We start from the raw sequence: 13,124 nt of genomic DNA, 5'->3' as shown, positions 1-13,124 counted from the left end.
ACATCCTGCACAGGTTCATGCATTTGTAATTCGTAGCATATCTTATATATAGATAACAGACATAGATATATAGTATACTAGCCAAGAGCAAAAAGGCGTTTTAGGCGTGAGCCGACAGCAGCCCATTTGTAGTATAAACACGCGCACACACTGTACATGACTGTACACGTATATACGCGCTTTCAGCTTATTGTGCATTGTGTATATACTTCTGCAGTGCAGTGGACAGAGTGGCTATATAGTAGTGGGTACGGACTTGATTAGTACCCAAATATCGCATATTCTTTATTTCGTAGTTTAGTCATAATTTTCTTTATCTTGCAAGTGAGTTCAACGAAATTCAATCGGATAGCCTGCAGTTATACTTTTGTATGAATTGTGAGTATTTTTATCATTTTGGATTACTTCTACAATTGCTACTAGGTAGAGAAGTGAGAGCGATTTATTTTTTATTTATTTATATGATGCGAAGGAGTGAAAAAGTTTGATATTTTAATTTTAAAAATTTTGTTCACGTCGTTTAATATTGGCGTTGCGCGAATGGAAATATAAATAATTATAATGAGTGTTTAAGGTTATGTAGCGATGGCTTTTTAATCGGGAACTTTTTTACGGCTTTCAGTACATGTATAATATACATATACAGAAGCTGTAACCGAAGCAGTGAAAATGTCTTCGGTACAGCGAGCTTTTGCTCACAAATTGAGCAAACAACATGCGGCCGACGTTCGTCGTCAAATTGCTTCATCGACATCCTACTCTAGGGAACTGTCAAAGAGCGGAAGTAACTTTTCAGGATTCTCATCGACTGTATGTATCATTAAAGATTTTTCATGCAAAAATAGAGAGCTTCTTATAATTATGATTTTTTTCAGATGTCTCTGTGCGAGGTAGTTGAACCACTAGACTACGAAGAGTTCTTAGCTCAGCATCAAACTGTTTTGGATCGCGATCCACTCAAATCAATTTTGGATTTTCCTCCAAATGATGTTGAGCTTCGAGTAGTGAAAAGGAAGATACGCACAGAAGAACCTGTAGTTCCTTCAGAATCTATGTAATTTTAATTATCTTATTATCTTATTTTTCTTGTCAATTTCTCGAGGTTAACTGTTTTCAATTATTGATTTTAGCGAGTCTGTGTCACCATATGTAAAAAGATGCATCGAAAGTTTTACTTCAGATTGGGTGGTTGTACATAGGAAATTCAGAGGTAGAGCTTCACCAATAGCTAGAGATAGACTAGTTCAAGAAACACCCAGACAAGATTTTGAGGTGAGAATAGAAATCTAATTCAACGATATTTATTTTAAATGATATAAACATAATGGTAATTTTTATTTTATTTGTGATAGGTTGATCAAGAGGAAAGTAATGGTTCAGGATCACCTAACGAGGAAGAATCTGATGCATCACAGTGCGGATCATCGCAAGATACTCCAAGAGGATCATGGGCTAGTTTAGATCTTCGTCACTCTCAACATGATCCTCTTCTTCCAAGTCTTCTTGATAGAGTTTGCCCTGAAACAATAGATCAAATGAATGAACAAAAACGTTTGGAGGATCGACAAGTAAGATAACGCGAGAATAGTGGAATTCATAAAACATGGACAAATACTAATATTTATAATTTTTTGTTCAAAGGAAGCACTGTTTCCGCTTTATGCCTTACCAACACCTTCCGATGATGAGTGGCAAGAGATCACTCTAGCTTCTGAGCCATGTGAACCGTTTGCTCATAAAATACTTGTGAAATGCCTTCAATTAAAATTGGAACTAGAAGTAGAACCAATATTTGCATGCCTTGCTTTGTACGATTCAAAAGAGAAAAAGAAGGTTAGTATTTAAAATTGTTGGAATACAGTTTCACGCAAATTTTAAAATTTTTGTTAATATTCAATAGGTGTCGGAAAATTTTTACGTCGACATGAATTCGGAAGCCTTGAAGAGAATGTTGGGAGGTCATGTCGCTTACAGTGATCCTAGTACTCTAGCAAGAAGCTGTGTTATGAACATTAGTAAGCCAAGTCCCGATCTTTTTCTTGTTATTCGGCTAGAAAAAGTACTCCAAGGTGACATTTCGGAATGCGCGGAGCCTTATTTGCGTGACGATAAAAATAAAGAAAAGGTAAGAGCCGCAGCAGCTGCGGCTTGTGAACGACTCGGTCGCTATCGTATGCCTCTGGCATGGACAGCGATTCATCTGTCTGGAGTTATTGGCGGAGGTGGAGAAGCAGATAGTACTGGGAGTGCAGGGTCTCTGGACAGAAAATCAGGTGGCCTTGAACAGTGGCGCAAAAAAGTGGAGCCTCCCACGCGGCGGGGGTCGCTCGAACGTCGTAGTTCGGACAAAAGACGAAGCTGGTCACCGGATGACTTAGCTAATTGCTTGGATAGTTTTAGGCCGATAACATTGACGGTATCTAGTTTTTTCAAACAAGAAAGTGAAAGACTACGTGATGAGGATCTGTACAAGCTTTTGGTAGAACTAAGGAGGCCAGGTTCGAATCTGAAAAGATTGAAGTGTTTACCAGGAATTCTAAAATTAGACTTGAGTCCACGTCCTGACGAGTTACCTCGATGCTTGGACCCAGATTTAAGAAGATTGACGCCTTACCCTGATGAAAAAAGCCGTCCTGTTAAAGAAATACTCGAATTTCCCAGCGAAATCGTTTCGCCAGATCTTACATACCGCAATCTGCTTTACGTTTATCCAAAAGTATATAGTCTACTTTCTTTTGGAATTAAAATTTATTGACCAATTGGAATTAACGATAAATTGTTTCTTTCTAGGAAGTTAACTTTAGCTCTAGAACTGGCTCAGCCCGTAATATTGCAGTACGTGTGCAATTGATGGGAGGAGAGCAGGAAGACGAAGCTTTGACAGCGATTTTTGGACGATCTTCGTGTCCAGAAATGACGCACGAATATTACACGTCCGTTTCGTACCATAATAAGAATCCTAATTTCTATGACGAAATAAAAATTAGATTACCTGCAGATCTTAGCGCACGACATCATTTGCTGTTTACTTTTTATCACATTAGTTGTCAGAAGAAAGCTGAACAACCTAACGTAGAAACGCCCGTAGCTTACACTGTTAGTTTGAATCATTATTTTCAAAAATTTGTATTCTCTTTTATCAGCGCTAATATGACGATGTTCCTTTTAGTGGCTACCGCTATTAAGGGATGGACATTTACAATCCGGAGAATTCAGCTTGCCGGCAATGCTGGATCCTCCACCAGCGAATTATTCTTATATTGCACCCGATGTTCTTTTACCCGGAACACGGTGGGTTGATGCTCACAGAGGTGTTTTTACTCTCATACTCGAGCCTGTTTCCAGTGTTCACCCTCAAGACAAGTACATTGACAGGTACAGCCACTTGGTTTCTGAATCTACAAGTAAATCAATGAACTTCATTTCCGTTTATTTACAAATACCTTGATCAAAATTGCAGATTCCTGTCCCTCTGTGGTGCCTTGGAATTGGGCCAAGTGCCTCCGCGCATTGGCGAAGCTGGCATGGAGTCCGAGCTCAAGTCTGCTTTGCTCGAGTTGTCTCGCACTTCGAACACTGCGCTCATACGCTCTCTACCTCAGATATTCGACCAACTAGTGTCTTTGCTGGTTCGGCCACCAACATTGCCGTCGCAGCCGTTAAACGTTGCGGCTACCGTTTTCGAAGCCATCGGTCTTCTCGTGCGCAATATCACAAACTTACAGGATGGCCAAGTCGACGCACATGGCAGACATCCGTTGTTAACAACGTATACTGCCTATCAGTGCTTCCTACCGCAGATGACACAGGGCTCGGGAGTTGCTAGAGCTCAAAGTAATCCGGATTTACCCATCGAGGATCTAGAGATGGAGATTCATTCGAGAGGACTGGATCGTACCGCTTCGATGAGACAGGATCCGATTCACATGAATAATCAATGCGTTCCGTCATCGCGCAGATTACTTCACGAGGAGTTGGCGTTGCACTGGGTAGTATCCACTGGCCAAGCACGCGAACTTGCCATCACTCACTCTTGGTTCTTCTTGGAACTGATCGTTCGCTCGATGGTCGTGACTCTGTCGGAGTTCGGATTACTCGACTCTCCTCGCAAGACTCGCTTCTCACCCCAGTTTTGCGACGACGTGTCGACGCTCATCGCCGCGTTAACTACTGAAGTAATCAACCGCTGTGGTAAGGATCAGCGTGTTGCCTCGAATCTCACCGCTAGTCTCGGCAACTTCTTGTCCGATCTGTTGTCCATCATGGATCGTGGATTCGTGTTATCTTTGCTCAGGGCCACCTGCTGCTCTCTTGCGGATGCCACGATGCAGGTACCGGATTCGGCAGCTCTCTTCGCTCTAAAACTAGACCTTGTACGAACAGTCTGCTCCAACGAGCACTACGTCGCCCTGAATCTTCCATTTGGAACGGGCTATACTTCCGGCTCGGCTCCAGCTTCTCCAAGTCCCTCGACTGGTAGCTCTGGTAGCCTCATCTCCACCTTGGTACCCGGTGACCGCGCAAGGTTCTCCGAGCTCAGTCAAGAATTCCGTCAACAACATTTCCTCGTTGGTCTTGTACTGCTGGATTTATCCAACACCCTGGAGATCGCCAATCCAATGCTGCAGAACAAAGCGATCGGCACGATCCGTTATCTCATGACCTGTCACGACGCCGACCCTCGCTACGCTGATCCTGCAGCCAAAGCACGAGTTGCGGCTCTGTATCTGCCGTTATTGAACATTTTGATGGACGCACTACCTCAACTCTATCACTGGGACTCGAAAGAAAAGAGCGTGTACACCGACGAGTCTGGATCCATAACGCAGTCGGTTGCGTTGGCTATAGCTGGTGGTGGATCGGTTGATGTGACTGGAGCGCAATGCAGGGTCTCTCTCAGCTCGGAGGCTACCAGACACCTGCTGATGTGTACTCTGTGGATCGTGAAATCATTGGAGAAGTCTGCGCTGGCTCAGTGGATTTCAGAACTTAGCAGCCGGAGGGTACTCAGCATTCTACAAGTTCTGAATATCGCGAGTGCTGCATTCGAATACAAAGGCAAGAAAGCATTGAAGAGGCTTCCCTCGCAAGCGGCAGTTACCAGTGATATCAGATCGAGGCTAGAAGATGTGATCTTAGGACAGGGCAGCGCCAGGAGCGAGCTGATCATGAGGAGGAAGGAGAGGGCGAGCGGAGATAAACTGAGATGGAGGAAGGATCAAATGGCTTACCGGTATGTTTATTTTAGACTAAATTTTAATATTTAAGCAGAGAAAAATGGTTTATGCGATTATTTTCTTGCAGTGTTTCGGAACAACCAGAAGGAAGAGCAGTCGAACAAGACGCTCATATCGAAGGAGCATTAGCGGCCGAAGCTTCCCTTGTGGTGTTGGATACTCTCGAGACAATCGTTCAAGCGGATGGTGGGGGAGGTGTGTAGCTGAAAAGGTTATTTTTCAATTTCTATTATTTTTTCTGAGCTAACCTTTTTGTATCGTTATTAGGTGTGGTGGTTGGAGGCGTTTTGAAAGTATTACTGCGAGCCTTGGCGAGAAATCAAAGTACTCTGGTATTACAACACATGTTTAATACTCAAAGAGCTCTAGTCTTTAAATATCACAGTGCTCTCTTTGACGAAGAAGAGAGCGAGAGATGCGGCGATCTATGCTTGACATTGTTGACAAGATGCAGTTCACCACTGAGCGCCGTTCGCAGTCACGCCTCTGCCAGTTTGTATTTACTGATGCGACAGAACTTCGAAATCGGAAATGTAATTACTTTGCTTTTCTTGAGTTAGAAACTATATTTGAAGGTAAAAAATAACATTACTCGGTTCTCTTCCAGAATTTCGCGAGAGTCAAAATGCAAGTGACAACTTCGCTCTCCGCACTGGTGGGTCGGGGTAGAGCGCCTAGCGAGGGTGCCCTCCGCAGAGCCCTAAAGACTGTCTTAGTTTATGCTGAAAAAGATACAGAATTAGCTGATACCAGCTTTCCAGAGCAAGTCAAAGATTTGCTATTTAATCTTCACATGATTCTCTCTGATACCGTGAAAATGAAGGAGTTCCAAGAGGACCCAGAAATGCTTCTCGATCTGATGTACAGGTAAGGATTCTTTCAATATGACCAATACCACACCTTTACATATCAATGCATGCGATAAAACGCACCTCTCTTGCTACAGAATCGCCAAAGGTTACCAAGGCTCGCCAGATCTACGTCTGACCTGGCTGGCCAACATGGCGCAGCAGCACATGGAGCGTAAGAATCACACCGAAGCTGCAATGTGCCTGGTGCACAGCGCTGCCTTGGTAGCCGAGTATCTGCACCTGCTGGAACCAGGTGGCGGTGGTCGACCGATCGGTGCCGTGGCGCTCAGTCCTATTTCTCCCAATGCCCTCGAAGAGAGCGCTGTGGGTGACGACGTGCTGGCCAGACGAGAAGAGGGTCTTTGCTTGGGACCTGACTTCTCCGAAAGCGGTTTGGCTGGTCTCCTCGAGCATGCAGCGAGTTCTTTCCATGCTGCTGGCATGTACGAGGCTATACCCGACGTGTACAGGGTGCTGCTACCCATCGCTGAAGCTGCTCACGACTACAAGAAACTGGCCAACATTCATGGGTAAGTACATGAATACTTTTATACTCTTCTATGTAATATTTCGCATGTGTTTTTATTTTATTTTCACGCTTTATTATTTTATTGCTTACGTTCGTGTGGGTTTGAACTTTTCGTCGTCTGCCTTTTCGCCCTGCACATTACCCCTGTAACAATACTGAGCCCTTGCACAGCAACACAGATGCGAATATCATTGCAATAACCCTAAAACTTGGCTTTCATAATGACACCCAAAACGCCACTAATACCTCGTAACTGGTGAATCACGCTATGAACCTAGAGCGCAATCCCATGGTTTATGGTCACATTTAGCAAACGTTTCACCGCTGCACGTTCCATCAACCTTAATCATGTAAATCGCATTCAGTTTTGTAATTATACGCTAAGGAATGTGTGTTGTCCCTCGATGGGGGGCCATTTTGTAAAAAATCTCCAATTACTGTACGTAGGAAATTACACGAGGCGTACACGAGAATCGAGCAGCTAGCGGGTAAACGAGTATTCGGAACCTACTTTAGAGTAGGCTTTTACGGGGCGAGATTTGGGGATTTGAACGCCGAAGAGTTTATTTACAAAGAGCCGACTTTGACCAAATTGCCGGAGATCTTTTCGAGGCTCGAAAATTTCTACGCCGAAAGGTTTGGGTCCGAAAACGTGGTTATCATCAAAGACTCGAATCCGGTCGATCCGAGCAAGTTGGAGTCGGACAAAGCTTACGTCCAAATCACCTACGTCGAGCCATACTTCGAGCCGCACGAGATGAGACATCGGCCGACTGTTTTCCATAGAAACTTCAATATACGTAAGCATAAAACATTTTCTGAATCAACATTTCGATTATTCCATTATTTCGTCACCGAAAATGACATTTCATACAATATTTATAGGGCGATTCGTATACGCGACACCATTCACACCTGGAGGTAAAGCTCACGGAGAGCTGCGCGAACAATGCAAACGCAAGACCATATTGACAGTCGCGACACATTTCCCATACTTGAAAACGAGAATTCGCGTTGTCGCAAGAAAACAGATAGTGCTCAGCCCCATCGAAGTGGCTATAGAAGACATTCAAAAGAAGACTGCAGAGGTAAACGAGCTCTAATCCAGTCTGCTTTTTATTCAGCGAGGGTACGGAAGAATCCTGTAAAATTGTAAAATACTGTCTCTTTTGTCACTACAGCTGGCTGCAGCGACGGTTCAAGAACCACCGGACGCGAAAATGCTACAAATGGTGCTACAGGGCTGCATTGGCACGACCGTCAATCAAGGACCTGCCGAAGTCGCCAATGTATTTTTGTCAGGACTGAGAGAACAGAACGTTCAGCCTTCCAAGCTACAACACAAGCTTCGCCTTTGCTTCAAAGACTTCTCCAAAAAATGCCTGGACGCTCTTCGCAAGAATAAAAACTTGATTGGACCTGATCAGCGGGACTACCAGCGAGAGTTGGAGAGGAACTACCAGAGGCTGACCGAGAGGCTCACGCCTTTGATTGCCTGGAGGTAAGTCAGGATTCTGTTCTGCGATTCCTTGAAATCTTCAGCGGTTCTCAATAACGTTCGTTTCATCTTGCAGCGGTCCGTCTCCAACGAGTCAGCTGCCAATAAAGTCGGCTTCGCCGAACTGGTAAACCGGAGCTACTGCATTGGATGTATCTATGCCAAAGAGCAACTTTTTAGCGAGCACCTTATACAATACAGAAATGCAATTTCGTTATATTCCCGTCAGCAATCGAAGTATTCCTCGTAATATATTTTACGCAAGTATCTATATGTACCGTATGTATTAAACGCGCATATCATTATATATGTTTTGACAATTGGTGTATTTATGTCTGTGATTCTTATCGATTAGACACGTAGTTTTGCGTACGTGACTTTTTCACGCATCTCTATGCAGAATACTTGACAAACCATTTTTGTAACGCAAAGTATTAATAAATTTGTAACAAAAACACTCGTCTCCGAGTATAATTCCGTGGGTAAAAGCGACGAGCTCTCGCGTCTCCCCGTCACCCGATGGCGGTACTCGTACCCCAAACGCGTCGAGTGCAGGCAACGAACCGCTAAAACAAAATAGCCTCTCGGTTAAATTCTCCTTCCGGCGGTGACCCTCCTTATACCCTTCTTCCTTCCTTCTTTCCTTCCGGCGACGGGGGCAGCCCCCTGCTGGAAAAGAATAAAAGGCAATTTAGCGATCAAACACAATCCCGGCTCTCTTTTCTCTCGGGCGTTCCTCGTTAGCGCGGTTAAGTGACTCTTGATTTTAATTCCGAATCGAAGCCTCGACGCCGCGAAGAATAACGCGCGCGCGCTGCCACTGGTTAATCGAAAAACTACTTTTCAGTTTTATCTTACGTCTTCCAGCCGCGCTGTGTACCCTCACTCTCACTCCGGGCTTTGCACTTCATTCCATTATAACGATACTTTTATCGGCACCATCTCTCATGCCTATACTCTTTCCCTCGCGTCGTCCTCTTTAGAAACCTTCGATCCTCGCCTCATCGAAGAAGCGGCCGTAATACCGGCAGGTAACGAGATAACGAAAGTTTTTAACTAAATGGCGGCAACGTGCCTGCGCGCGCGCGCGCTCGATTTTCTACACGTCACGCCCGAACGGTAAACATTTCTATAACGCCTAATTTCGCCTCTTCTCTCCAACCGCTTTCGATCGGTTTTTATAGAAACGCGTTTTTTCGAATTTTACACTGCACACGCGGGTGCGAGTAGTACAGCTCGAGTTCGGTCAGACTATGCATGAAATATTCGCGTGTCTCGAAGGCTAATCCGGGCCGATAAGCGCGGCGGTGGCGGCAAGCCGGAGCAATTCTCATTGAAATTTCTTCTGTACACCCGAGGCCAGCCGGCGACAAGATGTTATTAAGTTACGCGCTTGCGCTTGCGCGCGAGAATTCTTCCGGAGTCGGAAAGTCCGCGCGATCCGTACGTCCCTCGGGCATTCTTCCGCTGCTATGATCTGCATAAAAGTGTGCTATGTATTTTATGGAAATGCCGGCTTCTTCGCGGCCGAATTAGCATACGTTACGTTTCGAGCGACTTATACATACGCGTATACGAATTTTTCTCTGAACTTTTTTTATTCTAAAATTCCCAAACGTCGCGCGCTTAACGAGTGTGTGTATAGCTCAAAGGCTAAACGCGAAAATACACAAAAGAAGAAGCCTTTGCGGCGGGAGACAAAAGAAATCGGCTGCATTGTTGATCGGCCCGCGCGCGAGCGCAATATTCGTTAAACAGGTGCGCGCGCATAATTGGGTTAATGCACACGGGCAGTTAATGCAGCAGCAGAAGCTCCGCAGCTCCTTTTTCGCGAGCGGGAGACACCGTTTTACCGGCACTGACGTGATCCGATTTGGAAATTGCCCGGAGCTACCTTATATATATACGCGCTACAGTCTTCCTCTTAGCTATAGTCGGCTATATGCACAGCCGCTTCCTTTTAGCCTGTAGCCCTGAAGCAGCGCAGTATATGCTCCGCAGCTACTACTAGCCGGTCGCGTCCTCCCGCTAAAGTACCTCATTAAAAAAAGATCCGCTGTTCCCTGTCTCTCTCTCTCTCTCTCTCTCTCACTCGTTGGGGAAAACTATATACCGCCTTATACGTAGGTATATAGCCCTACTCGCTGAGTAACTCGCTAATCTTAACTTTCCTCACGCGAGCCTGTACCGGCAGCCTTTCTTCCTCGAGTATTATATACTTTATGTGTGCCGTCGCGCGGCTGCTGCTGCCGCTGCGCGAAATAAATGTCTATGCGCCCGCGGAGATGCACTCGGGCTGAATTATTTCGCGCCGCCGTCTTTCTCTTCCGCAGCTAGTCCTTCGCGGATATAGGGATGTATATACGGTTCAGCTTGGCTTATTTAGCGGCTATGTGCTCTTATTCCGCGTTTACGCTCGTGACTTTTGACGATTTTCGTAAGTCAAACGCCGCTGCTGTTTTTCCGAGACGTGAATTTAGAAACGCTGCGCTGAGAGCATTGAAAAGTACGCATGAATATAAACGAAAGCATTTTCTCGAGCTTCTCGAGTATATAAATAATAAATCGTCGCGAGAGATGATCGTTCGATTATCGTATATAATCCGGAAAAAAGAGCCTCAGACGCAGGCGTTCTCATTAGTTCTCGCACCTTTGATCAGAGAGCGGCTCTATTATATGGGCTCCGTTATAGCAGTAGTCGTCGCGGCTTCTCTCTCTCTCTCTCTCTCTCTCTCTCTCTCTCTCTCTCTCTCAGCTCTCATAATCTATTATCCCATTTTCCGTTCCGACTGTTTTCCCGACGGCAACGATTTTTCCTCGGCTCGCTCCTCCCTAATTGTCCAGATCCGCCGCACGGCTGGCGCGAAGAATAATACCGCGAGAGATAAGGCATCTTATATGACGCTTTGCTCTACGTCTATATGTATACAGTCCGCTGCAGCGACGAACTCTCTCTCTCTCTCTCGTGTTTATTTTATCCATGGCCCATTTAACTTTCAAATGCACGAGTGATTTCCTCTCCCCCCTCTCTCTCTCTCTCTGCGCGACACGGGATTCTATTTTCTGTTCCAAAAACATCTAGGATGGATTTCCGCCGATTTCTTCCCTTTCTTTCTCGCTCTCGCTTCTCGGCGATAAATGCGCGCTCACGGATTTGCGTTCTGTAAAAATCAACCGGCCGAAATCCCGGGCATTAGTCGGGAGGGAACTGAATCGCTGCGGATCTCGTGCGGGATCAGTTTTTCCTATCGAACGATGATGGTAATAAAACGCGTATATATATATATATATATATATATATACATATATATGCATATCTTTCTCTCGTAACTGCTGTTTTTTTTTCAAACCTCATGAATTTTTTCGAGCCTCATGAATAAATCGCGCATGTTTGCGCGTTTGTTGTAAATAAATTTCGCTAGAATATTCAATCTCGTTTGATGGGTCGAGCGAAAACCGAGAGTCATTAACGCGATTCGACCGCAAACCGCACATACAGACACACAGCAGTGTGTGCTCGAAAAACAAAGAGCCGCGTATGTGTCGCACACAGGGCTGTAATAAAAATTCGCCGACCGAACGAAAGACGCGACGAGACGAGGCACGTGTGACCTCTGCTCTGCTCTCGTAAAAGCCAGCCGCAGTGGATGTATACGCCTGGCATATCTACGCAGAGAGAGAGAGAGAGAGAGAGAGAGAGACCTATATATATATATATATACATGTATATATGGCAGTAGTGCGCGTAGAGTAGTAGTAGAAGCGCTGCGCGTGAAAGGGTACGGGACAGTCGGACTCGGGGCGGCTCGTTAGCTCTCACTCTCGGAGACTCGACTTCTCTCCGGGATTAGATTCGCCAATAGCTGCGGACTGTTCGCGCAGCTTCCTCTCTACATAAACCTCCCGCGCGCGCGCTCGCGCGTTGGCGTGGGCGAGAGGTTAACCCGGCTTTCATCGGATTTAATCATCAGTTCTTTCCGGCCCGACGTCGTTGTCGCTTGCGCGCCTAATGCAAACTATGCTCGCTGCACACGCGCGAGAGCAAAAATACTTACGCGCACTAGTCTAGGATAAGCTGCGAGTAATTGGATCGTTTGTACACGTTTCTTGCCCGTGTCTCTCTGTACGCCCGATATCTGTATATATGCGTTAAATTATTTTCAAAACGGTGAACATTTTTGCGAATATGCACGCACTGCGCGGTGGGATCAACGCATCAAGTGTATTATGCGTTTCTGCTTAATTAACGCGGGCCTGCTGCTGCGAGCAACAATTTTAATTATGAAATTTCGTATAATTTACGCGCGCGGCTTTAATTACACGCGAGAAAAATAAAGGGGCGCAAAGTATATGACGTGGCCTGCACGTATATAAGCATCATCGTATTACACACAGGACACGCGAAGAGCAAACACGAAAAGGAAAACAAAAAAAAAAATATCAATGACGTTTCGCTCGAATTTTCAGAGCCGCGAGAGAGGAAGAGAAGTGGGGAAAAAAGCGGGAAAAACAAGGACGATTCGTTATACCCACATCGCGCATTTCCCTCGGCGCTCGCGCGCACTTTTCCGCCTTATTCGTCCTTTTGTCTCTCTATACTACTGGCTGCTGCAGCTACTAGCACTACTACCAATAGGAAGACGCGCGCGCGCAAGGGATCAGCTGTACAAAGCTCGGGTCCGTTATAATCTGCCGCTCTCTCTCTTTCTCTCTCTCTCTCTCTCTCGGCGCACCTTTCTCGTGTTTGCCCGGCCTTATTAATTTACAAGGACGAACTCTGCGGAGGGCAAACACGAAGGACAAAGACGAAGACCTGCGAGCGCGCCTCGATATCGCTATAAGCGCTAAGAGCCTGTTTAATTTATTTCGACCACTGCTGCTGCAGGTATGCCATTAAGCTTTCGCTCCTCTCTCTCTCTCTCTCTCTCTCTCTCTCTCTCTCTCTTTCTCTGCTCGAGCTTTTTTTATTCCTTCTTTTTCAGCAGCAGCAGCTGCTACTACTGCTGATG

At 45.5% G+C, this 13,124-nt stretch overlaps 1 protein-coding gene across 1 annotated transcript; it reads left to right on the top strand.

The window, feature by feature from the left end:
- Positions 1-130: 130 nt before the first annotated feature.
- On the top strand, positions 131-8,572 carry LOC100121093 (dedicator of cytokinesis protein 7). Its single transcript, XM_031927369.2, has 18 exons — positions 131-378; positions 623-810; positions 876-1,054; positions 1,131-1,272; positions 1,353-1,568; positions 1,642-1,833; positions 1,901-2,716; positions 2,791-3,096; positions 3,170-3,375; positions 3,461-5,233; positions 5,305-5,432; positions 5,505-5,770; positions 5,845-6,104; positions 6,184-6,618; positions 7,065-7,417; positions 7,503-7,705; positions 7,799-8,118; positions 8,192-8,572. The coding sequence occupies exons 2-18, from the start codon at positions 670-672 to the stop codon at positions 8,244-8,246; spliced, it is 5,991 nt and encodes a 1,996-aa protein (XP_031783229.1). The 5' UTR covers positions 131-378; positions 623-669; the 3' UTR covers positions 8,247-8,572.
- The last annotated feature ends 4,552 nt before the right edge of the window (positions 8,573-13,124 follow it).

The sequence above is a fragment of the Nasonia vitripennis genome, chromosome 3 (assembly GCF_009193385.2).
Source record: "Nasonia vitripennis strain AsymCx chromosome 3, Nvit_psr_1.1, whole genome shotgun sequence".
Taxonomy (NCBI): domain Eukaryota; kingdom Metazoa; phylum Arthropoda; class Insecta; order Hymenoptera; family Pteromalidae; genus Nasonia; species Nasonia vitripennis.
This window is presented reverse-complemented; position numbering and strand designations above follow the sequence as displayed.